This window comes from Barbatula barbatula, assembly GCF_947034865.1.
Source record: "Barbatula barbatula genome assembly, chromosome: 9".
NCBI lineage: Eukaryota > Metazoa > Chordata > Actinopteri > Cypriniformes > Nemacheilidae > Barbatula > Barbatula barbatula.
This window is the reverse complement of record NC_136772.1, coordinates 15,643,614-15,668,784: the sequence shown is the minus strand read 5'-3', so window position 1 is coordinate 15,668,784 and position 25,171 is coordinate 15,643,614. Positions and strand designations below refer to the sequence as shown.

General features: G+C 36.7%; 2 protein-coding genes across 4 annotated transcripts; one reads left to right on the top strand and one right to left on the bottom strand.

Annotated features, from left to right (window-relative positions):
* Positions 1 to 296: 296 nt before the first annotated feature.
* Positions 297 to 21,331, top strand: itgav (integrin, alpha V). The gene is made up of 30 exons (XM_079464492.1): positions 297 to 825; positions 1,235 to 1,371; positions 3,616 to 3,707; positions 4,244 to 4,358; positions 4,710 to 4,771; positions 5,782 to 5,827; positions 6,753 to 6,875; positions 7,058 to 7,102; positions 7,336 to 7,379; positions 7,475 to 7,531; positions 8,870 to 8,922; positions 9,509 to 9,714; positions 9,914 to 10,105; positions 10,254 to 10,299; positions 10,736 to 10,843; positions 11,620 to 11,675; positions 13,229 to 13,383; positions 13,847 to 13,984; positions 15,948 to 16,015; positions 16,102 to 16,249; positions 16,572 to 16,664; positions 16,777 to 16,856; positions 17,251 to 17,331; positions 17,593 to 17,698; positions 17,802 to 17,960; positions 18,384 to 18,494; positions 19,238 to 19,351; positions 19,435 to 19,542; positions 19,671 to 19,793; positions 19,880 to 21,331. Exons 1-30 carry the CDS (start codon positions 659 to 661, stop codon positions 19,976 to 19,978), a joined length of 3,132 nt encoding a protein of 1,043 aa, XP_079320618.1. The 5' UTR covers positions 297 to 658; the 3' UTR covers positions 19,979 to 21,331.
* On the bottom strand, positions 21,219 to 23,924 carry LOC306898751 (alpha-aspartyl dipeptidase). 3 transcript variants are annotated; one of them, XM_079464494.1, is made up of 9 exons: positions 23,743 to 23,924; positions 23,522 to 23,635; positions 23,269 to 23,357; positions 23,101 to 23,175; positions 22,889 to 22,968; positions 22,621 to 22,794; positions 22,412 to 22,471; positions 22,254 to 22,336; positions 21,219 to 22,157 (listed from the first exon to the last, which is right to left on the bottom strand). In XM_079464494.1, exons 2-9 carry the CDS (start codon positions 23,614 to 23,616, stop codon positions 22,091 to 22,093), a joined length of 723 nt encoding a protein of 240 aa, XP_079320620.1. In that variant the 5' UTR covers positions 23,617 to 23,635; positions 23,743 to 23,924; the 3' UTR covers positions 21,219 to 22,090. The 3 variants fall into 3 exon arrangements, with proteins under 3 accessions (XP_079320620.1, XP_079320622.1, XP_079320621.1); XM_079464496.1 differs by lacking the exon at positions 23,269 to 23,357 and having other exon boundaries at positions 21,317 to 22,157; positions 23,743 to 23,906; XM_079464495.1 differs by lacking the exons at positions 23,269 to 23,357; positions 23,743 to 23,924 and having other exon boundaries at positions 21,317 to 22,157; positions 23,522 to 23,690.
* Positions 23,925 to 25,171: the final 1,247 nt, after the last annotated feature.

Here is a 25,171-nt window from a genome sequence, read left to right as displayed (position 1 = left end):
TGTGAAATGATACATACGTCGTTTAAGACATTAAAGACAACTTAATAAACAACAACCCTTGTCTTTAAAACTCTGGAATCTAAGTTAGCCAACGAGAAAGATTTAAAAAAGTAAAACAATGACATTTAACAACACTGATTCACTCCTTTAAAACTGAGCACAGCATCCATACAGTTTATTCTTGTTCCCTGGAATCATAAGGGGTCTCCGTTTTTTGTGAGACCTTAAATAATCCAGACATTAAAACAAATTGAATATACCCACCGATAAAAGTTGCGGAAGTCCGCGGTGACGTAACGGGGGGTGACGTTTCAGTGGGTTGTTTTTTTTACTTCCTGTACGGCGAGACATCTCGCTGCTCTCCATCAGAGTCCCGTGTCCTACTTCAGAAGTTTGCTTCTATTTTCCGGGACCGATTGGAAACCGACGGGCTTTATTTGGATCGTCTGCCTGCAATAATGTAACGCACATTTCCGGTTAACTCTTAGCGTGTTGCGGGGATTTAAACTCATCTGGTTTTATTATGGAGTGTGGAGTCAGTGCCGATCGTCTTTACTGCTGATCCAGACATCCATCCATCCACCCACACACACACACACACACACACACACATACAGCCCGATCTCCTGCTACTTTGTTAACTCTCTATACGTCTGCCATGGGAAAACATCTAGTCTGCTGTTGGCTTTGGCCTCTGTTGGCTCTCGTCTGCTTTAAACACGCAGTTTCTTTTAATTTGGACATAAGCAAAACCTCGGTTTTCTCAGGACCTCCGGGAAGTTATTTTGGATTTTCTGTGGCTTTCTTCAATCCTGATAACAAACAGTGAGTAGATGAATTGTTGATCTGGTCAGGAGTTTTGGGCACTATAGGATTTCTTTCCTCTTTTTTTAGTGCCCAAAGATTTGTTTTATACACTGGATTGATATGCGATGACAGTTCATTAATAAACAATGTTGCAAAAGATTAACAACAATAAGGAGATGGTTAATTGTTTTTAAATAATTAATACTTTTACTGGCGAAATAATACTAAGTGGTTAGCTTAAAAATAAAATGCAATTACTTTATAACATTAAACTATATTTTACATATTGTAAATATTAGTGCTTATATTATATTATAAAGTATGCATGAATAGATAATATAATTTAATAGAATAGAATTTTCAATCCCACATCAAATGTAATAGCATTACATTACTTTCTTTTCACTTATCTACCATGTGTTTACAGATTAAACATACTGGTGGGCGCTCCCAGGGCAAACACCTCAGATCAAACCCCTTCTTCAGTAACTGAGAGGGGTGCTGTCTTTAGTTGTCCTTGGCACAAAAGCGGCACATGCACACAGATTGAGTTTGACAGCACTGGTAAGTCGTTACACTGTTTTTCAGTCACCATAGCGTATTCTTTGTCTGCCCTGCTATTATGTATGTATTCTGTGCATCAGTGTGTAAATTCACATTACTTGGTGGAATGGGTGCAGTGTTCTTAGGATACTATAAGACTTCTGAAATGCCTTTGTGATGATTTACCAGGTCATGGATCAGCTTTGCTCCAAATATTTTTAATAGGTGGAGGAAAGATAACAGGGGAGGGACCTTGGGATCATGTCAAGGCTCATCTAGGACTGTGTGGTTGTTACAGATTGTTCTTTTGAATTCATACATGCCAATGGCCTGCAATGAATCCGGTCGCAAAAGCGTGTTTATAGACAAGGTGGTCTCTTTATTGTAGCCATATTCTTGTGTTGGTTTGCTAACTAGATTAGATTATTTTTTATATTTATTAAATACTATTCCTCAGAATAAAATCGGTACAAATTGGATTTAGGTTTAACTCTCAATAACAGGACTTTGTCTAGGCTTCCGTTGCATTGAGGTATTGTTTATGCCAGCTTTTTTGTGCCCGATCTCATTGGCATTCAGCGGCGGTTATATACTGGTCTGGCCTAATTTACACTGCAAGCCAAGCTGGATTGCTTCAAGAGCACCCCGGACAAACAAAAAAACGTTAACTTAAGAGTTTGTCACCAATAACTGGACTATTTTTATTCTTCACATTTCAGAAAATCCTTTGGAATAGAACCATGTAGCAGCACTTAAATGTATTTAGATACACATAAAAGTGTTTGACTGTTACTGCATTAGGTTGATAAAATGGAATTCGTAAATATAAAAACAAATATAAACACTGCTCTATTACAGTATGTGGCAAGGTTCTTGGGGCTTATTGCTTTTGCATAAACTTTTTTGTGATTTTCTGAGTGTAGTATCTTCCATTGCCTTTCAGATTTTTTTTTTTTTCAAAAACTTACTGTAATAGAACAGTGTTTACTTAATAATTCCTGTTTCATAAAAGAAGCTTTACATTCTTTTCTCCAGTATTAACAACACATACTGTGTCCTGACATGTTTTGCTGTAAGGTACGTGGCTGTACTGGCCGACCAGCTGACTGTTGGATGAGTAGGCTACACTCAGCCTAGATTAAAGCAAAATGTTGAAAGTATGAGATGGAAAAAACATTGTTTATGGAACAGCATTCATGTTTGGTGTCTGTACTTTTAACGACTCTAACAGCTTGTTTAACAATAAGTGCTTAATTCTAGTAAAGCCTGGGTGTTGTTGACCGTCTCTATGACTGTTGACCATGAAAAACACAGGGAAATTCCAGCTCAGTAGCACAGACAAATTAACAGCTGCTGCCTGCTTTCTAAAGTTGAAACCATGGCTGAGATAAACCAGTGCTTGAGGCAAAGACCTTAACCAAGCGTGTTTGTATGCGGATGTAGCATTGAGCCGTGAACAGGTCAGCACATATCTTCACATGTGTGAGCGTGTAGACACCACATGCACACAGGTATTGTGTCAGGACTGACAAAACTCATCCTCAGAAATTGTTGGAAGTACACGTTTTGTAATTAAATCTGGTTTTAGTCATTTTGTATATGTTTAGAATGATGTCTGAATTCTCCAATCGCTGGCTTATTCACTTTATTGATAAAAAGATGAATGTCTGATCGTGAAGAGCCTGTTTGCTCGAAACGTTACACGCCATCTATAGTCTTTTAATCAATAGATTTTTTGGAGCTTTGGTGTGCCGACTTTTGTATATAAACCGTTTATTTTGGTCGAGCACCCATTTGAGGTTGATGTGTGTGCTTTTGTTCTTTTTTTATTCTCTGAGTTAGAGCATTCAAGTCATAGTCAAATTAAGATGGAACTTTTGATCAACAGTTTAGAGGTGTCATTTAACCATCCCCAAATACTTCACCGCTAACTAACTCTTGCCTTTACAGCAATAATGTCCAATAAGTCCATTTTGGTTGTTAACAGCTGAACTGAAAAGCTAGAAAAATGTTCTGTGATTTCTGACGATGCCACGAATAGCTTCAGCTGTTGGTCTTCATGACCTGTGAATGAACTTCATATGGTTTGGTTATAAAGAGAATGAGATGGGATGCATGTCAACTCGGCTTGATGTTTGATTCATGAATGTTTGATTAAAAATGTAGCATATGATTTTTAGCGGTTATGGTGAAAGGGCATGATCAATTTCATTTCCATCTTGTCCGTCTTCCACTCCTCCTTCCTTTTTTTCTGTCCTATCACAGATGACAGGAAAGGTTCCACTGGAAAACAAATGGAGTTCAAATCGAATCAGTGGTTTGGAGCAACAGTGCGGTCCTCTGGTGACCATATACTGGTCAGTATGTCAGGGTGGCGTATTAAAATATGAATCTACGAGATTAAAATAATCATTTTATGTTTGTAATTCACTTTACTGACCCTGTCAACATATTAACTAGCTTAATAACACGTTTTGCACTAGCTGAAAATAGCTTATCCTCATAAACTAGTATATTATAAATGTATAAACACACACAAATGGAAAAACACAACCGTCTCTATCCATGCTACATCCAATTCAATTTTATTTATATAGTGCTTTTCACAATGTGCATTGTTCCAAAGCAGCTTCAGGGGGAAAATAAGAAAAACCGAGAAACATCCAATGATGATGATTTCTCGACATATTTACAGCAAAAATATCAAAGAATTACAAGTTTATGTTTGTAAGCAAAAAACACACATACGTACATGATAACATGAATACGTAAGGAGAATCAACAGATTTTTACAAAGCATTTCCAGCATACCTATTATTAAACAACTGGTTTTCAGGTCTTATTCGCACATCCGCTAGATAAAATGTCTATATGTGTTTTTTGCTCTGTTCAGGCATGTGCTCCTCTCTACCAGTGGACTACATATGGATTCTCAGAAAGAGAGCCTGTTGGGACATGTTACCTGAAGAAAGGCAACAGCATTGTGGAATATTCACCCTGCCGCTCCAGTATGTAGATGATCACAGTGCTTTGCTTGCTCCTGTCACCATTTGTGGGTCATACTTACTAGCCTTTGTCAGTAATGCCATAACTGTGATTTATGGGATAGAATAGTCATGTTCTCTCCATCTCTAGTTGTACTGAGCAACCATGATTTTAAGATAATAGGTGTGAGTTAATGATACCCGGCAGACGATGTGCCACATGTCATATGGTTAGGAAAGTTCATGTGTCTGAATATAGCCTTCCTGTTTCTGATTTCATTTACATTGATATTTTTTCAAAGCTATTTTCTGCTTGTCTTGAATATATAAATGACTATGTTTTATGAGTCAGGCTCATATTGTTTTATCTGTCAGACTCAAACTCACCAGAGGGACAAGGATTTTGTCAAGCAGGTTTCAGTGCTGACTTTGTGAAGGTATTGTTTGTGTTACATTTTTCATACACACAGAGTTGGTTCAAATGAGGCTGCTTTAAGGTTCATTCTAATTTAATTTAATCCTAATACCACATAGACCTTTATGAGTCACTTAGATTACCAATTAAAGGTATGGGGTCATTTATTAATTCTTAATTCATACTTCCCCTCACATTTGTCTAAAACTTTGGGATGACACAAATGTATCAAGCATATGTATAGTAAGACAAACACACATATAACATGTATAAAAAATGTTTTGTTGTTAATAAGAAATCAGAAATAAATCAAATATTTAATTTTAGCATTTTTAAAGTAGCCAACCTTTCTCTCTAAACCTAAACCTTTTTCCCTCTAAACATTTTTAAATGGACAAATTTGTGACATGTATGACCTTGCTTTTATGAAGCAGACAGATTTCTTTGCTGGAATAACAAGGACAAAACAAATGCTCATACTTTTGTGCTAATAATATAATTTGGATTAAAAGTCTGCAATAATGTCACAAACTGCTTTTGAACTCACTGAAAAAATAAGAGACCACTCCAAGATTCTTTTCAGTTGTTTTGAATGTTCTCTTTCTAGCTACATGTTTAATTCAAATGATAATTTTTGTTTCATTCTGTGGACTAATGACAACATTTCTACCTATTCAAAATGAAAATATTATTAAATTTTATTGTCAAATGCAATGTTTTCAGAGATTAAATGCTGCAAAGAAAGCAAGTTCATATTATCTACTTCTTGAAATAACACAATACTTTGTTTTAAAATGTTTTTTAGTTCCAAAAATAACGATCAGATCAAATAATAGTTTCTGTTAAAATTCAACAGCTTTTATCCAAAGCGACTTCATTCATGCCATACATTTGCAATGGTCTAACCACTGAGCCACAGAAACACCCACAATACCTGCATAAATGCAAAATAATGATATATATATATATTTTTTTTTAATATAACAGTTTTTCAAACTTGCTTACTAAAATATGTTTTTCTGTTTTCTTTAGAAGAATCGGGTGGTTATTGGAGGTCCAGGAAGTTTTTATTGGCAAGGTAAACTGCTTTATTTTATAATGCTTCCATGGATTCGAAACTGAAAGGCATTATGGCAAACAGGGAGCAAACAATGTGCTCTGTCAGGAGTTTCTGCTGTGGGTTGGTTAAAGATGTTTGCACAACATTTGCTCCACAAGCTCCACCTTTCAGAAAAACCCAGAGGAAACTAGTGTTTTATGTCAATCAGTAATGCAGAGTCATAAGCTATCTGCTGCACCAGAGATGAGCCTTTGGTTTCATTGAAGCAATACATTAAGCTGTTGAAATAGTTGTTTACTGAGTGGCACTTATGTTATGACCTCATATTGGGCGGCGTCATGCTAGGAACTGAGCCCAGAAAAAGAGTTTAATTTATGACACATCTTGATTTCATGACCCACAGTGCTTGTTTTTAAAAGTTGATTTTAAAAGCCTTTTTAATAGCTGGTTCTTTTTACTGTGTTTTGTTTTTCTGCTGAGTGCGGGTGTAATAATGAATACATCCTGCTGAGGGCAAAATGCTTTCACAAAGGAGAATGGCAGTATGTGATTGTGGAATAGATAGGTACTAACTTGCCATAGTAAAAGACATTTTCAAAAAAGCTATTTTTGGCTTTGTTTTTGCTTCTGGCAGGAGCAAAATGGTATCACTCTCGGCTTCAATGTTTTTTTGTTTTGTACAATCATTGCTTTCTGTTAAATTAACCCCATCTGAAAGGCTTATTCAATGCAATGAGTCAGTCTTAGGAAAGAGGACTTTAACCAAGATTATGTATGATTGTGTAGCCTATCTCTTTTAAAATACAGTTCTTGTTATCGGAAATGCTAAATTTGTTGTGTTTGTGTTTTTTGTAGATTCATTTAAGTATTTAACAGTATTAAAACACCTCTGTATCCTGTAATATTGAAGATATTTGTAAATTGACTATTTTGCACTTTTCAGGTCAGCTGATCTCAGATGACATCACAGAGGTCATCAGCAAATACAATAAGGAGTTTGTAACTCAATACAATAACCAGTTATCAACAAAGTCAGCTGTGTCTCAGTATGATGATAGTTATTTGGGTGAGTCTGTTTGTTTTTGTTATGATGTCTCCTGAAACTTGTTATTTTGTTTTGCACTTCAGTTACCCGAGAATTAGATGTAGAACCTAATATTTAGTTTATAACATGTTTATAAAAATGTATAGTGCTCACCATTATTTTGATAATATTTTTATTTATGAAGTATTATGATTCTTTTATAGGTTACTCTGTGACCGTTGCCGATTTTAATGAGGATGGCGAGGATGGTAAGATATGTATTTTTTTGATAGATCGGCAGCCTGATCTTAAAATCATTTTTATGTATAAGAACAATTTGTCATTCTTCGTTTTATTTTAAACATAGGATTTAGGATGACATTGATTGTATGTGCGATTTCTTAGTAAAACTGAAATTGTGCATAATGGGATTTGCTTAACTGTTCTATGGTTGTACCATGCTTTCCTGGTCAATAAAGACATTTTTTTTCTGCCTCTTTAGATTACGTCACAGGAGTTCCTAGAGGGGAGAAGGCTCTCGGCTATGTAAGTTTAAAAGTATTTTTGGTAATGAAGTGAACGTGTAAAAATAATGCCATCCTTTTACAATCACCAGCATGAATCTGTGTTTGTCTTGCTAGGTCAACATCTTCAACGCAAGGAACATGGAATCTATGTATAATTTTACAGGCACACAGGTAAGCGTTACAAAACTCTTGTGGTAGTTCTTGGGTGTTGAGCAATGTGTATCATGAGGTGTGGTAAAAGCATGCATGAGTAGGCTTGTGTATGGGCGGCCTGCAGGTCACATGACATCTTCATCCAATGCTGCCCTGTGATGATGTGGTCATGGGCCAGTTCTTTTCAACATCTGTTTACAAGCGGATGGTTCATGTCCTAAAACCACTGCCACATCTGGAAACTATTGACAGCAGAGTCGTGGTCACCTAAGGGTGTGGAAGAAAAGAGAGAGAGCATGAGAGAGAGAGGGGGGTAGCTCTGGGTTTTAGCAGATTGTGTGTTAGCTGAATCAATCACAGTGCTGATTCATCAGTAGTTAATCAAGCTGGATTCGACACTAGCTTCAACAGAGATTTTTGACTTCAAGCTCATAAGTACGCGTCGGGTCCTGATCACAATCTCGGGGCTTATTTCTGCGATAACAGCCGGCTGCTTGTACATAATCCCGCTTATTACACGGTTGCTTGCCACATGAGGAAAAAACTGGACATAAAATGTGAATTTTAAATATTTTATTAGCTCATTTTTAACGAATGCAGACCTCCTGCGAGGAAAAGCCATTTAGTTTCGGGTTTAAAGTAAGAAACCACGTTGAAACGTCACGAACAGGCAATTTGATTTTATCATTTATAAATATAATGTCATATATGTTATTAAAAGACATATTTATAATTCCTTTTGTATATTATTAAACTGCCCCTTTCAAAATGTTTGCAGAAATGGGGTAATAGGGTGTTATTGGTTTTGAGAGGTTGTTATTTGAAAATAACAACCCTTGAAGTGTCGCGACTGGCCAATCAGAATCAAGCATTCAAATGAGCCGTGTAATAAGTAAGCGATAATGTACAGGCAGCCGCTTGTTATCGCAGAAATGAGCCCCGACAGTGACATATTTATAATTATTTTTGGTGTAATATTAGGCAACAATAATTTTAATAGTAATATTTTAACAACAATATACTGGGCATCCCATCTTGGATGCTTCCCTGAGGTGCCTATAACATCTGGATTTATTAAACGTCTCATTTGAATGCTTGATTCTGATTGGCCAGTCAGGACATTCCAAGGGTTTCTTATTTGAAACATATATATTTTTTCATATAAACCTTTTATTTTGATATCTATTTATATATATTCTATTTTTTGTATATGTTTTCATCACTTTCCTGTAAGACTTACATGCGATATGTATATACACACGTTAAGGAACTCAACTAATATAGGCATCACAATGTTTATTTCTTTACATGTGTCAGTCTAGTCATATCTAAATTATCTTTCTCTTTCCATTTAAGATGGCCGCTTACTTTGGTCATTCTGTGGCAGCTGTTGACATTAATAATGATAGGTAAGTAATGCTGTCTTCTCATTTTTTATTCACTAAAGGGAGTTTGATGTTTGCTACAGATATCATATTCTGTTCCTCAGACACAAATCTATTTAAGGTCTTATTGATGTTTTAATGTTTTATGTTCTTGAGTTCCATGTTTCAGTCGAGGCAAGTAACCTGACTCTAAATGTATGCACAGCAATGTCAAGAGAGCTCTCAGTGACAGCATTTAAAAAGAAAACTTGAAAAAATTGAGATCAGGCATTGTGCAACAGTGAAGATAAGGTTCTCGAAATTTTCTCCTGAACTTTTTTGTCTTTAGAAAGGGACTTATTTTTATGACCTGAGAAATTAGATTTCATCCGATTTATGTTTCTCAGAACTCTGTGATTGTCAGTATCACTTTCAAATGTTTTAAGAACAGCTTACACCAGCATGGATGTCCCGGGTTTACTGTGGTTTAATGGTATACCTGTTCACCAGCAAAACCTAGCTTATTTTGCTTAAGCTAGTTGACTAAGAAAGTATTGTTATTTAAACTGCTTGGTTATTACACTAGCATCTAAACACAACACATGCTGTAAACATTTACTCCCCTCCACAGGAAGATGGATTTATTGGTGGGAGCTCCTTTGTTCATGGACCGTGGCTCAGATGGGAAACTAAGGGAAGTGGGTCAAGTGTATGTTTACCTGGGCAAAGGTGGCTTTACCTTCAACACTGTCATCAAACTCACTGGCTCTGAGATCTATGCTCGATATGGAAGCTCCATCTGCAGTCTAGGAGACCTCAACATGGATGGATATAATGGTACTATTTTAACCTGCCTCACTTTGTTTTAGGATGTATTTGTGAGCTTGTGTGAGAAAAGCAGTACGTTCTCACAATGGCTTGCAACACAGACAGACAGTACTCACTGTATTTACAGAACAGTAATCATGACTCAAGAGCCACAGAAATAACCACTAACCATGTTGTTACTAAATAACCACACCTCTCTTCTTTAAAGATGTGGCAATTGCAGCCCCGTATGGAGGGCAGTTCAACCGTGGACTGGTATACATTCATAACGGGCGTCCCACCGGGCCCAATCCTGTCGCCTCTCAAGTTCTGGAGGGTACGTGGGCGTCGGCCTCCATGCCTTCTAGCTTTGGTTACGCTATGCACGGAGGCACTGACGTGGATCAAAATGGATACCCAGGTTATATTTCAACACTTGAATACTTTTTTTACGCACACATGTTTGCTGATATTTACAAAACGAAAAGTTGTGTTTGTCAGTAGTAAGAAAAGCTGATCTTTCTGCTGTCTCTATATCTCTCTCTTATTCTTTCTCTCTCTTCTTTTAGACCTTGTTGTTGGCGTGTTTGGGGCTGACAAAGCTGTTCTATACAGGTACAGTATGCTTATGGCTCGCTTTGAAGCCACACCTGCATTTGATAGACTTTTATGATCAAGGCCGGATATACCATTAAAAGTACTCTAATTTAATTCAGCAACTTTTCATTTGCTGTATGTGGAGGTAGTAAAAGCAATTACTGCAGGTATTAAAAGAACAAAACATGGTGGAAGATTTCTTTCTGCCTATATATCTTTGTGGAAGACCACCAGGCATTGATTGACACCTTACATAAACCTTTTTATGGTGCTAGGGAACATAAAAGCAGAATGGAAAAAAAATAAAGGTGTCTAGTTTGAATTTAAATAATTCACTCCATCCAGACTCTATTGGCCTATCTGTTAGATTTTTCCATCATATGAGGAAATGTATGCTTTCTCATCTGAAATGTCTAAAATGGTGGAGTGTTGATGGTTGTTTTTCTGTGTCTAGGGCTCGTCCAGTCATCAGTGTGAACACCACGCTTGATATAAGCCCACAGATCCTGAACCCTGAAGACAAGAGCTGCAATTTGCCTGGAACAACCACAACGGTGTCCTGGTGAGCGATCCTTCTGTTTTTCATCAAAGAATTTAATTGTTTGACAATTCTTGTAACACAAACAATCTAGTTAAAACTCACTGGGGTGCTTTTCAGGGTGTGTGGCTTTGGTAGATTAGAAAAGTTCTACATTCAATTCATTTTTTTATGTATTATTTTTTTAAGTTAAAAATTTAAATAGAAAATGATTCGGTTAGACCGCTGGTGGTGGTTGATGAGAGACCCTCTTCATATGATTATAATCCCCTTTGGGTGTACAACAATACACAATAAAGCGCTATATAAATGCCTCATTCATTCATCTGTTCTGTTTGTGTAAACGGAAGAAAAACTGGAGGATTGGACCGATCCACAAAACACCATAACACTCTTGTAGCCAGTCAGCAATTAGGGGGGAGGAGAGAGAGTAAGCAAGCGTTGAGGGCAGAGCAAAAAAGGCAGGAGCATGTTTTTTGGGGGTATTGATTTTTAAATATTTGCTTTAATGGTAAAAAACGATTAATGATAAAAACAAACGAAATAATTTAAATGACTGATGTGGTGAGTGGGGCGGGGCGGGGCAGGACGAGAGCCATGAGGGAACTGCGCGAGGCCGGTGACGTCACGTCTGCTCACCACAACTGATAATTTGATTATTTGTGTTCGCTTGATTTTAAATAAAAACTGTTTCATCCATCTAAAATGCTTGTTATTGTCACTAATATGGACTTTCATGCATTGACAATATACTGTTCCTTTACAATCTCACTTTACAAGTACCATGTTTTTATTCTTAGCTTCTCTGTAAAGTACTGTTTGAAGGCAAGTGGCAAGGGAGCCCCATCCTCTCTTCGTAAGTACTCGCTTCTATACATATATGCAGATGTGTTAAATGTGGGGCATAAGATGTTATTGGAAGTTTAAAGAGCACATGAGGTTGTAAATGGAGCCCTGCTGTTGCGGTGTGTGTGCTATGAGTACTGCTGTAGGGGGAAAGCAGAGCTCAATGTTTCGTACCTCAATATGTTTGGAGCCGGACGTACGATGCACGGCCGTTAAAAGCCCAACGTCCGGCGTTTACAAAGTCTTCATAGAAATCTCACAGTCTGGGGTGTAATGGCTACCAGACCCACAGACCACAGATCATGATGCCAATTCATTATTTTTCTCTGAGCTTTGAAGTTCCTCTATGGTCTGGTTGAGCTAATTACTACCGTTTTGCAAAGGTTACGATACGGATGTGTGCAAAGCCTGTCTTAAATAGATCTGATACTCACAGTTGAAAAGTGCACAGTGAGTGTGTAAAAGATGTTGTAATTTATTTAAAGTCCCTATGAAATAATAGATAATTAAAATTCCTGATGTCGTGAAATATTGCAGCGTTTAATGTAAAAAGCTTATCAATGTGGGTCATTCTCTTTTAAAAATTAATGCGCCCTTATAATGTTCAGTTAAATTCTGAAAATGCACTTTTGGCCTAGTGACAAACATCAATGCAACGGCTGTTTTTATACATCGACTCAAATCACAGTTTTCACAAAAATTGCCAAAAGCAAGCCACGCCCACCATTTTTCTCATTCAAAATTCCATTTTTACTCCGACATGCATCAAAATACGGAATTAAAAACGATCGCATCTTCCGGTTCACAGGGACTTTTTTGAAAAACAGTACAGCACAGCCCCCCATTCACTTTTATTCTACCCAATGCTCGTGAATGGGGGGGCTGTTTACAACATTCTTCAAAATATTTTCGTTTGTGTTCTGTGGAAGAAAGTCATACAAGTTTGAAATGACAAGAGGGTAAGTAAATGATGACATAATTTTCATTTTGAATGTGAACTACTCCTTTAACATAGGTGTTTTTTTATTTTTCAAGACCCTTATATTATATTGTGTTGTGTTGTGTGTTGTGTTGTGTTGTGTTGTGTGTTATATGATATGTTATGTTATGTTATGTATATTTGTTGCTGGTGTATATGTACACACCTTTTTAGGATGTTCAATTAAGTTTTTTACTGTCATACATAAGCTGCTCTCTGCTGTCAGGTTCGTCAGTTTTGGAGGATTTTGCTGCCTACATGTAAATGTGTATTTTTGCCACTACTGAATCAAAAAATCCAAAAGGGCTTTATTGGAACCGAAAGTACCTTGGTGGTATTTACACAAAAGTGTGAGGAAGACACTTGAAAAGGCAAACTGAACTTATAGAAGTGTACTTCATGCACTCTAACCAAAAGCGTCATTTGATGGATTCAATTAGTTTGAGCAGATATTTCTCTTGCTTGTTTTCTTTCAATTGTCTCTCTTCACACACAAAAAAACCATCTCTGTTTGTGCTTATATTGCATTACAACTTAAATTGGGAAACTAAGCTTATTGACCTGGAAGAACCTTTTCTTCACAGGCTTTCAGGTTGATCTGACCCTGGACCGCCTCAAACACAAGGGAGCTATCAAACGTGTGCTGTTCGTCCACAACAAGATGTCTTCTTATTCAAAGAACATGACTGTCTCCAACAACCAGGGACCGGCCTGTGAAGAGCTTCAGGCCTATTTAATAGTGAGAGCATTGATTAATACATTAATTTGTTTAAAAAACACCTTTGTGTGCAACTTGTAGTTCATTTAAAGGATGTCTGCGTTCACCTCAGCTGTTTATGCCAGTATTGCTTTGTGAAATCACGGAGCTCTATTCAAGTTTTGTGTTTCGCTGTACTTGGCTTGCTTAAGAAGTGCTGATTCCTTTGTCATAAAACATGTTTTAGTGCTGTGTTTCTGAGCCGTGCTGGCTGATAGCCCAGATGTTTGGCACTGGAACATGCTGGGGTTTTCAAAAAGAGAACAATGCGTTACAGAGCTAAAGAAGGATTTGACCTGGAAAAAGCCAAAGCTGTCTTTAGCTGGACATAAAAGACCATATTGTAGAGCTGTAAGCTGCACTGAAATTCCCCAGTCTTGAGCTCATTTGACATAGCCCTGTTTCTCTCTCTCTCCTCTTTTGGCACTTTCTATCACTTTTACAGGATGACTCAGAATTTAGGGATAAGATCACACCCATTTCCGTCTTTATGGAGTACAGCTTGGATTACAAAACAGCAGCAGATAAGACTGGCCTGTTGCCCATCCTTGACCAGTCCACTCCTACAAATATCACAAAGCAGGTACAAGGGTTTTCCTCGCTATGTGCGCAGACGGGATCGGTAGTCGCTTGATGGACAGGGTTATTGTGGGGGAGTTACATCTATCATATATGCCATTAGATCTGCGTCTTGTCATGATTCACTTTTATCTTTCTTTAAGTCATCTTTCCACACCGTGTGGAAATGCAAAGCTTTGTTTATTGTGCAAGTTTGCCTGGAAGAAATCTAGCAGCTTTCTATGCAGTCAGAAATGTCCCAAAAGTACACAATCTCAAAACACTCCCTGTACAGTACATATGTGTAACAAAGATCCATATAAGGAAGGAGGCGGGAACCGGCAAACGCAAAAATACTTTTATAAAATAAACAAACGAGGTTGGCTCCCATACGGTCGACTGCCGGACATACAAAAAGAATAAAACCACAACATAAACTCCTCTCTCACTGACGGTCCGGTCGCTCATCCTCTTATGCTCCCGATCTCCTTCATGATATGAGACCGGTGTGCGTACAGCTGACGCTCATTATCTCTCACGCACCGGCCTCGAATCCCGGCTCTCGTCCCGCCTACCTCACTACAATATGAAACAAGGAAATTAACATCTTATCAGTTTACCTAGTAGAAAATACGGGCACTTATTCAGTGATTATAAACTCAAGATATTCATGCAGACACATGTGACTACACATACTTCATATCCTTCAGACAAGAATTTAATATAAGGACCATCAATTAAAGATAATGAAAGATGTAAGATATACATTTTATCATCAGGCATTTTCCCTGAGATTATGCCGACCTTGTGCCGCAAACATTTTTAAGCGCCATGTTACACCAGTTAAATGACAAGAATAACACTTCTTATTCACAGGAAACATTCTTGCATTTTTTATTTGATTGAAGTCATTGAGATGTGGCTTAAATCATGTTTGCATTATGTTTTGCTGTCTGATTTACTTATTTATTTTAATCAGGGGTGGTTCCCCAGACAGGGCTTAGATTAAGCCAGGACTAGGCCTTATTTATTATGACATTTAAGTATCTTTAATAAACTTGCCTTAGAAAAAACATAACTTTGTAGCATAGACATCAGAAATAACTAGACCGCTCGTTGGCTGCTTGATCGTACGTCGACGGCTGTTGCTGCGGTCTTTCTCAACCGGTTTCAATACTTTACTTTAATTTACGTGGCGTACGGGTATGTTTCGGCTCCAGTTATCGATGGGTAAATTTTTCTAAGTCTAAATATTGATATTTTAAGTACACGTCTAAATATTGATCATTTAAGTACAGTATCTAGAGACACTGTGTATTTGTGCTGCATGTATATCCTCAACTATTGACATGTTAAGAAATGTAAAGTTATTGCGCTTTTAATGCCGAAAAAGCGGAGCCCCCTGTTAACTTGCATTTGTTTACATTTTTCTCTTGCCACGACCAATATGGCGGCGCCGTTGACGTATCCAAGCAGCTGACCAAAGCAGTCTAAAAAACCACCCATTAGAAATCAGGAAATTTCGAAATAGTATTTTCTGCAGCGCTAAAAGTGTCTTGTAAAATACAATAATTTAATAAATGATGTAATTTATAGACCACTTCACAAGATATAAACACTTGTTCAGCAGCACTTTTTATTAAATTATTTTAAACTTGGATAAATTATTAAATCTTAAAGATATTCGTTTAACATTGATATTTTGTTATAAATGTACTGATGGTTATATTTGTTCAAACATTTATGTGTGTTAAAAACTGAAACAGGAAGTTCTGGAGCAGCATTGGACCAGTGTCTTCTGAAGTGGTCTATAGTGATTTTTTTCTGATTCAGAAAGTGTTTTATTAAGAACATTTTAAATATGAATGCTTTTTAAAAACCAAATAATCACCCAGTGATCACAAACAATTGCATAGGTCAAAGGAAAGTGAAGGTTTTTCACGGAATTACAATTATACCACTTTTCTCATAACTCTGTGATTTTCCAGGCCCACATACTCCTGGACTGTGGTGAGGACAATATTTGCAAGCCAGACTTAAAACTGACTGTTGTGAGGTGAGTCATTGGTCCATCAGTGCCCTACATTATCTTGTGTGGAAGAATAGATTAACGTGTGTGTGTCATGATGTTTTGTTCTCCAGTGACAAGAAACAGATCTACATAGGTGATGATAATCCCCTGACCCTAGAGGTCACAGCTGAGAACGGAGGGGAAGGGGCATATGAGGCTGACCTTGTCATCACTTTACCATCTCAGGCAGATTTTATTGGAGTGGTGCGGAACATCGAAGTGAGCATTAGTTCTTATTTAAATCCAATATAGTACACCATCCTCACTTCTGTGGGGATGCTTTACTAAACTTGGTGTTAATGTTCCAATCAATATAAATTTAGCTATTTAACAATCTGTAGAATGCTTTTATGTACCACTAAACATAATTTTGACCTCTCCTTCAGTTTGTACAAGTAGAAATTGTTTGTTTAGCCCTTTAAGGGCTTGGCGGTATTTTGATACTGAATGCTGAACCCTGGAACATCCTTGTAGTAGAGAAAGTTCATTGAAGCAAAATTTTTAGATTTGTGGTTAAAATGTTTTTATTCAAATATTTCAGACATTGTCCAGGCTGTCTTGTGCCTTCAAGAAAGAGAATCAGACCAGGCTGGTGGTGTGTGATCTTGGCAACCCAATGAAAGGAGGCACCAAGGTGACCATCATCTTTCTCCGCTCTGTACTGAATATTTGAATATTGCAGACTGTGCTTTGTCTATTACAGTAGTGGTATATTTTTTTTTCTGTAAAATTGTGATATTTCATAGATAATCGCAGGATTGCGCTTCAGTGTGCATCAGCTGTCTGAACAGGACACCCAAGTCAAGTTTGATTTGCAGATACAAAGGTATGAAGTTCTTTAACACTGCTTGCTATTGCACAATTTAAACCCGATTTGCTTCAGAATGCTAATTTAAGAATGTTTTTGGATAAAAGGGTTTTTACTTCTTTGTACATAATAGGATAAAGCCAATATGTTCTTATTAGATAGATCTGTTTCCTGTCTCCCTATTTAAATAAGACAGCATTGGCTTTAAAGCCACAGTTCCCTGTTGACTGCCAGCGTTTTTGTTGCGTTTAGTGTTTACTTTTTCTCTCTAATTGACAACGTTATGCTTTGCATTGCCTTTTATGGATATTCCTTCACATCCTCATTTCGATGCCCATCTTTACCGGTTTTTAATGCAATGGTGCCATCTTCTGATCAGCTGTGAAAGTTAAACATTTCCTTTTTTTTACAGTTCAAATCAGTTCAATAAAACCAGTAATCTGGTGTCAGTGGTGACAGAGCTTGCTGTACTGGCAAAAGTGGAACTACGAGGGTATGTGTTTTGACATCTTACTTTCAATTAAAGTCATATCAACACTTTGATTTTATGAACTCATTTTTAGTTATGAGATTTTTTTATACCAACTAGAAATGCGATATAGAACCTATTTTTCTTTAAATAACAAGAATTAATTAATAATATAATTTAATTGTGCAATTAATTTTTACATTTAATATTAATAATAGACCCCCTTTACATTTGAGAGTGCTTCACAATCTTCGTGGTTTATTTATGTTTTCTGTGCTTCTGTAGTGTATCAGCACCAGAGCAGGTCTTCTTACCCATCGCTAACTGGCAGCCAAAAGAGAAACCTGCTCTAGAGGATGACATTGGACCTCTTGTTCAGCACATTTATGAGGTAGAAACACAGTCATTAAACATTAGACACTACGACACAAGACATTATCTTCCCTATCAAACTTCTACAGTTTTTACCAGAGGTAAAATGTTATTTTTCCTAGCTGAGGAACAGAGGGCCCAGTACATTCAGTAAGGCCATTTTGGATGTGAAGTGGCCCTACAGATTCAACAACGGATCTCTGCTTTACATCACCAAATTAGAAGTGGATGGCAACATGAATTGCAGTTCAAACAGGGATATCAACCCTCTTAATGTAACCGTATGTATCCTACAATATTAATTATTGTTTTAGAATTTATAATAATATTTATAATATTATATGTGTTGTCATAAACAAGCAACTACAGACGGCGGATAACCAACTTTCCTGTTAGTCATCCACAGCGCTAAAACAAGGGTTCTAACCTGTTATTTGCCATTGTAAACTAAAATTACCATCCTTTGAAATTTTCGAAAAAGCCCAGCACTTTTACTTCTGGTTTTGCTGGATTACGCAGGTTTTTGGTTATCAATTCAGACAGACAAATTAGTTGTCGGTGGTAAGTACCCTACGTAGTTAGTCGTTTTGTCTTTGCTTGTTCACAAATTGATATTGAAGCTAGAAAATAGGTAAAGTAAAGCATTCCTACTCCTAATATAAGATTTCATGTAAAGTATGCTTTTTATGCATTCATTTACCTAGAATCCCAGATTAGCTGATAAAAATGAGACTTCGACCAGTGGAGACAGGGCAGAGGGAAGACAACGCCGAGACCTGGAGGAAAAACAAGGAGAGGAGCACTTGGAGATCCTGGTATAGTCACACCTTCTAAAAGTTGAAAGGCAATAATTGAAAGCAACCAAAGATTTGAAATCACTTTCTGACAAATTGCGGTTAGAATTACGGTGCTGCTTAAAAGTTTACACACCCCTTGCAGAATCTGGAAAAAGCTGAAAATTGGGGAAAAGTCCTGCCCTGAGCAAGTTATTTCACGAAAGAAATGTTGACAAAGAATAATCATCCAGGTCCTCCAGAATCTTTGCTTTTTCAGCATTTCTGGATATTTGACTCATGTCCAACAGTAATTATTATTAGTATGATGTTAAGATTACTCTTTTCACATTGAGGACAACCAAGAGACTCATACACAACTATTGCAATATATAGAAACATTCAGTGATCCCAATGAAAGCAACACGATTCATTTAAAGTCGGGTGGGTGTAATCCTTCGAAAATGACAACTGGTGTAAATCGTTATTGTTTTGTATACATCTTATTTTTTCATTTAGTGATGTCTTTTAGAAGCTCTAAAAATACACATTATATTTAATTTCCTGAGAAACAAACCGTATATTTTAACACCAAAACCATTTTCAGAGGTTGACACTTGCCTGACAATAAAAATATATTTTATCTTTCTGTTATATTTTTATTTATACTGTGTCTGGTATTAAAACAAAATGTAAGTTTGTGCATCAATAGACCTGTTAAGATGTGTCCTTTACACCAGCGTGCATTAATGTGTGAGCCTAACTGGTTGTGTGTACCTGCACAGGATTGTGGGACTGGGGAGTGTCAGGAGATTAAGTGCTGGGTTGGGCGTCTTGAGAAAGGCCAGACTGCCATTTTATTTATATACTCTAGACTAGCCGTGAGCACGTTTCTCAAGGTAACGAAAATCTTCGTTTGCCTAATAAATTATTAATCTAGTTTTAGTGCTAGTATAATAACACAAAGTGGGTTTTTTTCCAGGCTGAAAATCAAAACAAGTCATACACTGTTCGATCATCCGCCTCCTTCAGCGTTGTAGAGATGCCTTATAAAAATTTGGTGTCTGATCTTGCAACCAGCGTGACATTAGTAAGTAGGAAGTAATAATGAAGTTTTCTTGGGTACAATAATTATTGCTGTGTAAAACATGATGTTAGTCAGTTATATTGTTTAGATTGTCCATCTGACTATCATGACCAAGTGTCTGTCCTCTCCAGGCCTCTCTTAAGGTGATCTGGGTGAATTCAGAGCTCACTCAGCCTGTTCCTGGATGGGTGGTAGCTCTGGCTGTACTGGCTGGACTGCTGCTCTTGGCTTTGCTCATCTTTGTCATGTATAAGGTAAACAACTGTATCACTTGTTTCTTTTGGATGTTTCTGCTCCCAACTTTATCTGTCAGTTTCATAATCATATCTGTTCTTCACAGGTGGGCTTCTTTAAACGTGTCCGGCCACCCCAGGATGACAGCATAGAAAAAGAGCAGCTCCAGCCTCAGGAGAATGGAGAAAGAAACACAGAGGCCTGAGATCTTTTTGCAGTGCATCACAGTGTTCATCAACACAATGATGCCACACCTCCAGGAGCGCGCCAAACTTAGACTAATGGCACTTGTACTGATGCTGATGTGAATGCAATACATCTCTTAGAACACTTTAATCTTCATTAGCAGGTCAGAATTTCAGGTATCTAAGAGTGATCATGCCCACTCATTCATATGAATGGTACACACAAGTATTGAATAATCTGGGGTGATGTTGTATGACTAAAGCTCTATGTACTTCCTTTTCTGTTGTTTAACTGCACTGAGTCTTGATGAGGTTTTGATTTCCGCAGTCGGGTGTAGATATTAATATACTTAAAATTTGTGTTTACAAATATTAATAAAAGTAATGAACTTGAAATAATACAAATGGAAAAGAGATTTTTTAATCATTATTTTAAAAATGACTTTTAATAGATTTAATTTTGAGGAACAATATGCAAAAGAGTGGTAGATGGCTTTTTTGTTCTGTTGGAAATACTTTTTTGTGCAGCCAAATTTCTGCTGTGAGGGCCTGTAGGCAGCGGTTTTGGAATCCTCTAGATTTAGTATGTGGGCTTAAACTGTAATTTTTTGAGAATATTTGTATGTTTGTCTACTGTTAACGCATTAGTGCAGGGTTTCTTTCAGTTACATTTGTATAAAACCTCTTTGCAATAAAATTGTAGCATGTTTGTTTTTAACCACCGATTATGGACAGAGCACCTTTGTAATATTTTAGTTCATGTTTATTTGTAAGTTTTCTCTTGGTCAAAATCTTAACCATGTTCTTAGACTTATTTAAGATCTGAGGCTGCCATTCTATGAAAGAAAATACATCTACGCATATGGAAATCATAATATGGATGAATCATAACTGGCCTTATTAGAATAATTTTTTTCTGTATTGACTGATTTCTTGTCTGGTTAAAAGCTGTTCATAGTTGTTGAATTTAATTTCGACTGCACATATATTGCAATATAAAATCCATCGTATTAATAACATAATCTGGATTTCATATTTTGATGTATTAGAGCAATGCTGCTCCCAAATTAATTTACCCATATTGGGTTGCCATAAGTATGTTGTCTAAATGAAAATTTGTAAACTGTAGTATTTCAGACAAAAATATGCTTTTTTACACAGATATAAAAATTTGTTTTTTCTGAGAAACTATTGTTTGAAAAAAAAGGTCTGTAAAATCAAAGAACATTAAACAAATGGTTAAAATACATAATTTTGTTTAAAATAGATCTCCGCCTTCATTTTATTTTTGCCTTACATTTTCCTTGAGTTTGTTCACCAATGTTGTTAATGCTTCCATAATTCAAATAAACAAATATACTGGTGTAATGTTTATTTTCTGTCTCATCAGTGTGGCTTGTGCTTTACATTTGGCCATTTCCAGTGTTATGGATGTGACATTTTCAGTAAAAACTTGAAATATATATTTTAGAATGAATTTACTACCAATATATTTTACCATCTCTTTATACTTTACTATACTGATGACTCCAGACAACAGAAAAATAACAGTCTCAATCTTAAAAATAGGGAAAAGTTATGGATGTGACAGATTATGCACGTTTCTGAGAGACAATATACTCTGCAAGATTTCTGAATTAAATGTGAATTTAAGTGTGCAAACCTGAAGCAATAATACCCAACTAATGTAAAAGGGGTGGCTCTTTATAGAACATAAAATAGTTTCTGTATTTCCATTTTCATGTGCCCATTTATAAGAAATAGACCATTATGGGTGTAACAATTTTCTTTCATGACTATGGAAGACTATCCATTAAAACAAAAAAAGAATTCACATTTGGTGGACCACCAATAGTTAACATCTGACCTATCAGTATAGTGAAAACCTTGAGTAACATTTATTTTCGATCTTAAGGTTGATATTACCCCAAAACTGACCATTTGGTTTATTTGTAAAGGATTTTACTACCAACTTTATCTGTGTCTAAAGATTCTGCTGTTGTAATCTACAATGATAAACTGGACATCACAATATTTTTGCAACTGTACCACTTGTCTGGTTGATAAAAAACAAATTTTATTATTTTGATTTGTAAAAATTGAAGTTTGTGTGTTGTATATTATGTAGCAGCTCATTGTGCATCAGTCAGCAGGAAGCTGAGATCACTGCCAGGTTCATGCTCGGTGGTTTGCTGCCCTCTGAGAAAAGAAATCAACAACATTGTTAATTTGCCAGTATTCTAATAATCTCTATGTTTGTATATCTGCATGACCAGGGGTCTAAAAAACAATTACCTCTGGAATAGTCGAGCTTTGGTGCACCCAAGCAGTGTGGCTTTGTTATCCTCTACTAAGAGCATACATCCTTCCCTGAGACCCTGTCAGTAAATTATACAGTAACTACACTAGAAAACAACCCAAGTAAACTAGATACTTTCAACTGTTTGTCCTACCAGAACACATGCTGTATCCAGTTCCTCGTGATACTGGATAATTCTCTGCTCACGTGTTTCCTGTAAAATGCTAAAATAAGTCCTTCAAAAAATAACATGAATACAGCTGAATCTGGATTTCAGGCAGGCAAACATACGGAGTTCTACATTAAACAATAGATAAAATAAACAATAGATAAGTTGTTTTGTGAATGACATGCTAGACGCACCCCCATATGTTTACTGTTGACATCAGGATCCAAATAGTGAGGATTAATGTTGAAGGGCACTAAACCAATAGCAGCAAATGTGGGTGGATAGACGATGGGCATGTCATTAGTAGTGTTGATGCTTATGGTGGACACATTTGTACCTGCACTAGATCCCATGTATGGTATTCCATCCTATGAAAAAATATTTACACACACATACATCACGGTTGATAAATAAATAAATTGCATTTTTATATAGATTTTGATAAAACACTTGTCCACTCACCTGTAAAACTCTCTTTCTAATCTCAGTTACAAGCTTGTTGTCATAGAGAGCTTTCAGCAGGCGAAATGTGTTACCACCACCTTAGAGACACACAAAAAACATTAGATAATTACTGTAACCTATGGATATGTGCAGTGAGTCTTTTTATGCACTTATTTTGAAAGAGTTCAGTGTGGTTTAATCATTCTCAGCAAAGGAAAATCCTTCCATACCAATGAATATCCCTTCAGCTTTCCTGACAGCCTCCACAGGATCCGATGTCTCATGGACACTGTCCACCTCATAGCCTGGAAGATCATTCAGAAAAGCAGAGCACGGATAAGGCAAAGCCTCCAGTAACAGCACCTAACACACGACTTACAATTAACCAAAAAACAAACCAAATGTTTTGAACTTGTTTCTGGCTGTCTTGGTATAGGCAACTCGATCATGGAGTGCATACGGGACAAACAGAATCCTCTTTACCTCCCTGGTGAAAAAAATCACTTGAGATCTACAACAATTGAGATCTAATGGAAGAGCAGGTTGTACTCTTCCAGATGTCACTATATACATACAAAAATCCTAAAAGTGACCTTTTCTATTATTACTCTATTACTGTTATTGTTATTATCAGTAATAATGTTAACTTACTTTCCAAAGAAGTCTTGAATCTGCTGCTGACAGTGTTCCAGATATCCTCCACCATACAGTGTAGAGTTTGATACCAACAGAAGTCTCCTTTTCATGATCCTTACTGTGTGCTGCCTAAATACAGAAGTCGGTATGAAGACAGTGAGCTCAGCACATGACCAGCGCTTCAATTTGCTGACAACAGATCATTTTATAGCAGTGCGGTCGTAACAAAACATTACCTTTGGCCCGACAATATCACATTGATTACCGCATAGATTACAGACTTTTACAGGCAGTGATAAGAAAAACACGTTATAACAGGGTCCTTAATGAACAAAATAACAAAATCAAGCGAAGATGTAAAAAAGTGCTGCTTGTGAGCTTCAAGGACCCTTTTGACCACTTGAAACCGATCTGTGGCAATCTCATCAAAATAAAAGTGTGTTTTTGCATTGAAGATAAAGATATACATCTTATACATTTATGCAAAAATAAATCAATACAGCTAAATAAATAATAAAAAAGACACCCATCACAATAAATAATAGTGTCACCTTCAAGAATCAATAGGCTGTAATCCTTATAATGAAACCATTTTTTTTCATTAGCAGTTCTGTTTCCAAAGCTTCCTACTAAGCAAAGAAGAGAGAATCATAGAACAGTTTTAAATCAAGAAAATTATCATGTCTAGTATACAGTCAGTAACTTTACATTTATGAAGATGAAATACACCACGAAGAGTTTGTGTGTTAGCATATTTTCTTAATTATTATATCGTTATGTTAATCATTATTGATGTTGATAACAATATGACTGTGTAAATATTAATTTATTAAAACAAAGTCGTTACATTTCGAAATAAATTAATACATATGACGCTGATAAAAGGCAAATTGTTAATTTTACATTTATATAGATTCTTTCAGACTTTAACCAAATATTTATAACGTGACACTTTTTAAGACTTTTATTTTGTCCGCTGTATCACGTGTACACAACTACACAATAGACAGGCGTATGACATCGAGGTACCGCGAGAGCGATCCGAAATTCGCGCCGCATCAAGTCGAACAAGCCCTTTTCACCCTGAAATCCCGCTAAAAACACGTATAATTGTTCCGGAATTTCTCACTGGATTGTCTGATTACTTTTAAGCCGGTGTTCTCTAATATTCAATTCTTGAGAAAAACTGTTCCATTGGGCGGGGTTAGTGTGGATATTCCCAGTTCGTTCCACGGTGGGCGTGGCCTTTAGAACTACGAACAAGCAAATGGAATGTGATCGAAGTGTTGTCGGCTGTTCTTCAGCTGGTTTTTGATTAATTATTTGGTTATGGTAATACAGCCGATTGTCAAATGCCCCGTTTACATGTATGTTATTCAAATAATAGGCTAAATGCTTATAGTTTTTCATGTGCTTTTATAAAAACGTTTTCTCATGACCATACGGCAATGTTTTTGCTGTGTAGCTTACGTGGATGATACTTCTAAACAACATCGAATCGAACACGTTTTGTCGTTTATTTTCAAGCTGTACGTGTAACCTGTGTCCCTACTTGCTGTGTTTTTTTTGGGGGGGGGGGGGTTGCTGCTGCGTAACTTTCACAAATTTTCTTAACTTGACTGCAATAAAACTAAGATGTTGTTTGATCCGTGTAGAAATAAAGAT

Bases quoted from the DNA above. Each gene is read 5' to 3' on its own strand.
- itgav (XM_079464492.1), top strand. From the start codon at position 659: ATGGGAAAACATCTAGTCTGCTGTTGGCTTTGGCCTCTGTTGGCTCTC. The intron at 7,532-8,869 runs GTAAGCGTTACA...TTTCCATTTAAG, and splicing joins ATAATTTTACAGGCACACAG to ATGGCCGCTTACTTTGGTCA. The intron at 13,985-15,947 runs GTACAAGGGTTT...GTGATTTTCCAG, and splicing joins CTACAAATATCACAAAGCAG to GCCCACATACTCCTGGACTG.
- LOC306898751 (XM_079464494.1), bottom strand. From the start codon at position 23,616: ATGAAAAGGAGACTTCTGTTGGTATCAAACTCTACACTGTATGGTGGA. The intron at 22,795-22,888 runs GTGAGTGGACAA...ATTTTTTCATAG, and splicing joins TTAGAAAGAGAGTTTTACAG to GATGGAATACCATACATGGG. The intron at 22,337-22,411 runs GTAGGACAAACA...ATTTACTGACAG, and splicing joins TGGATACAGCATGTGTTCTG to GGTCTCAGGGAAGGATGTAT.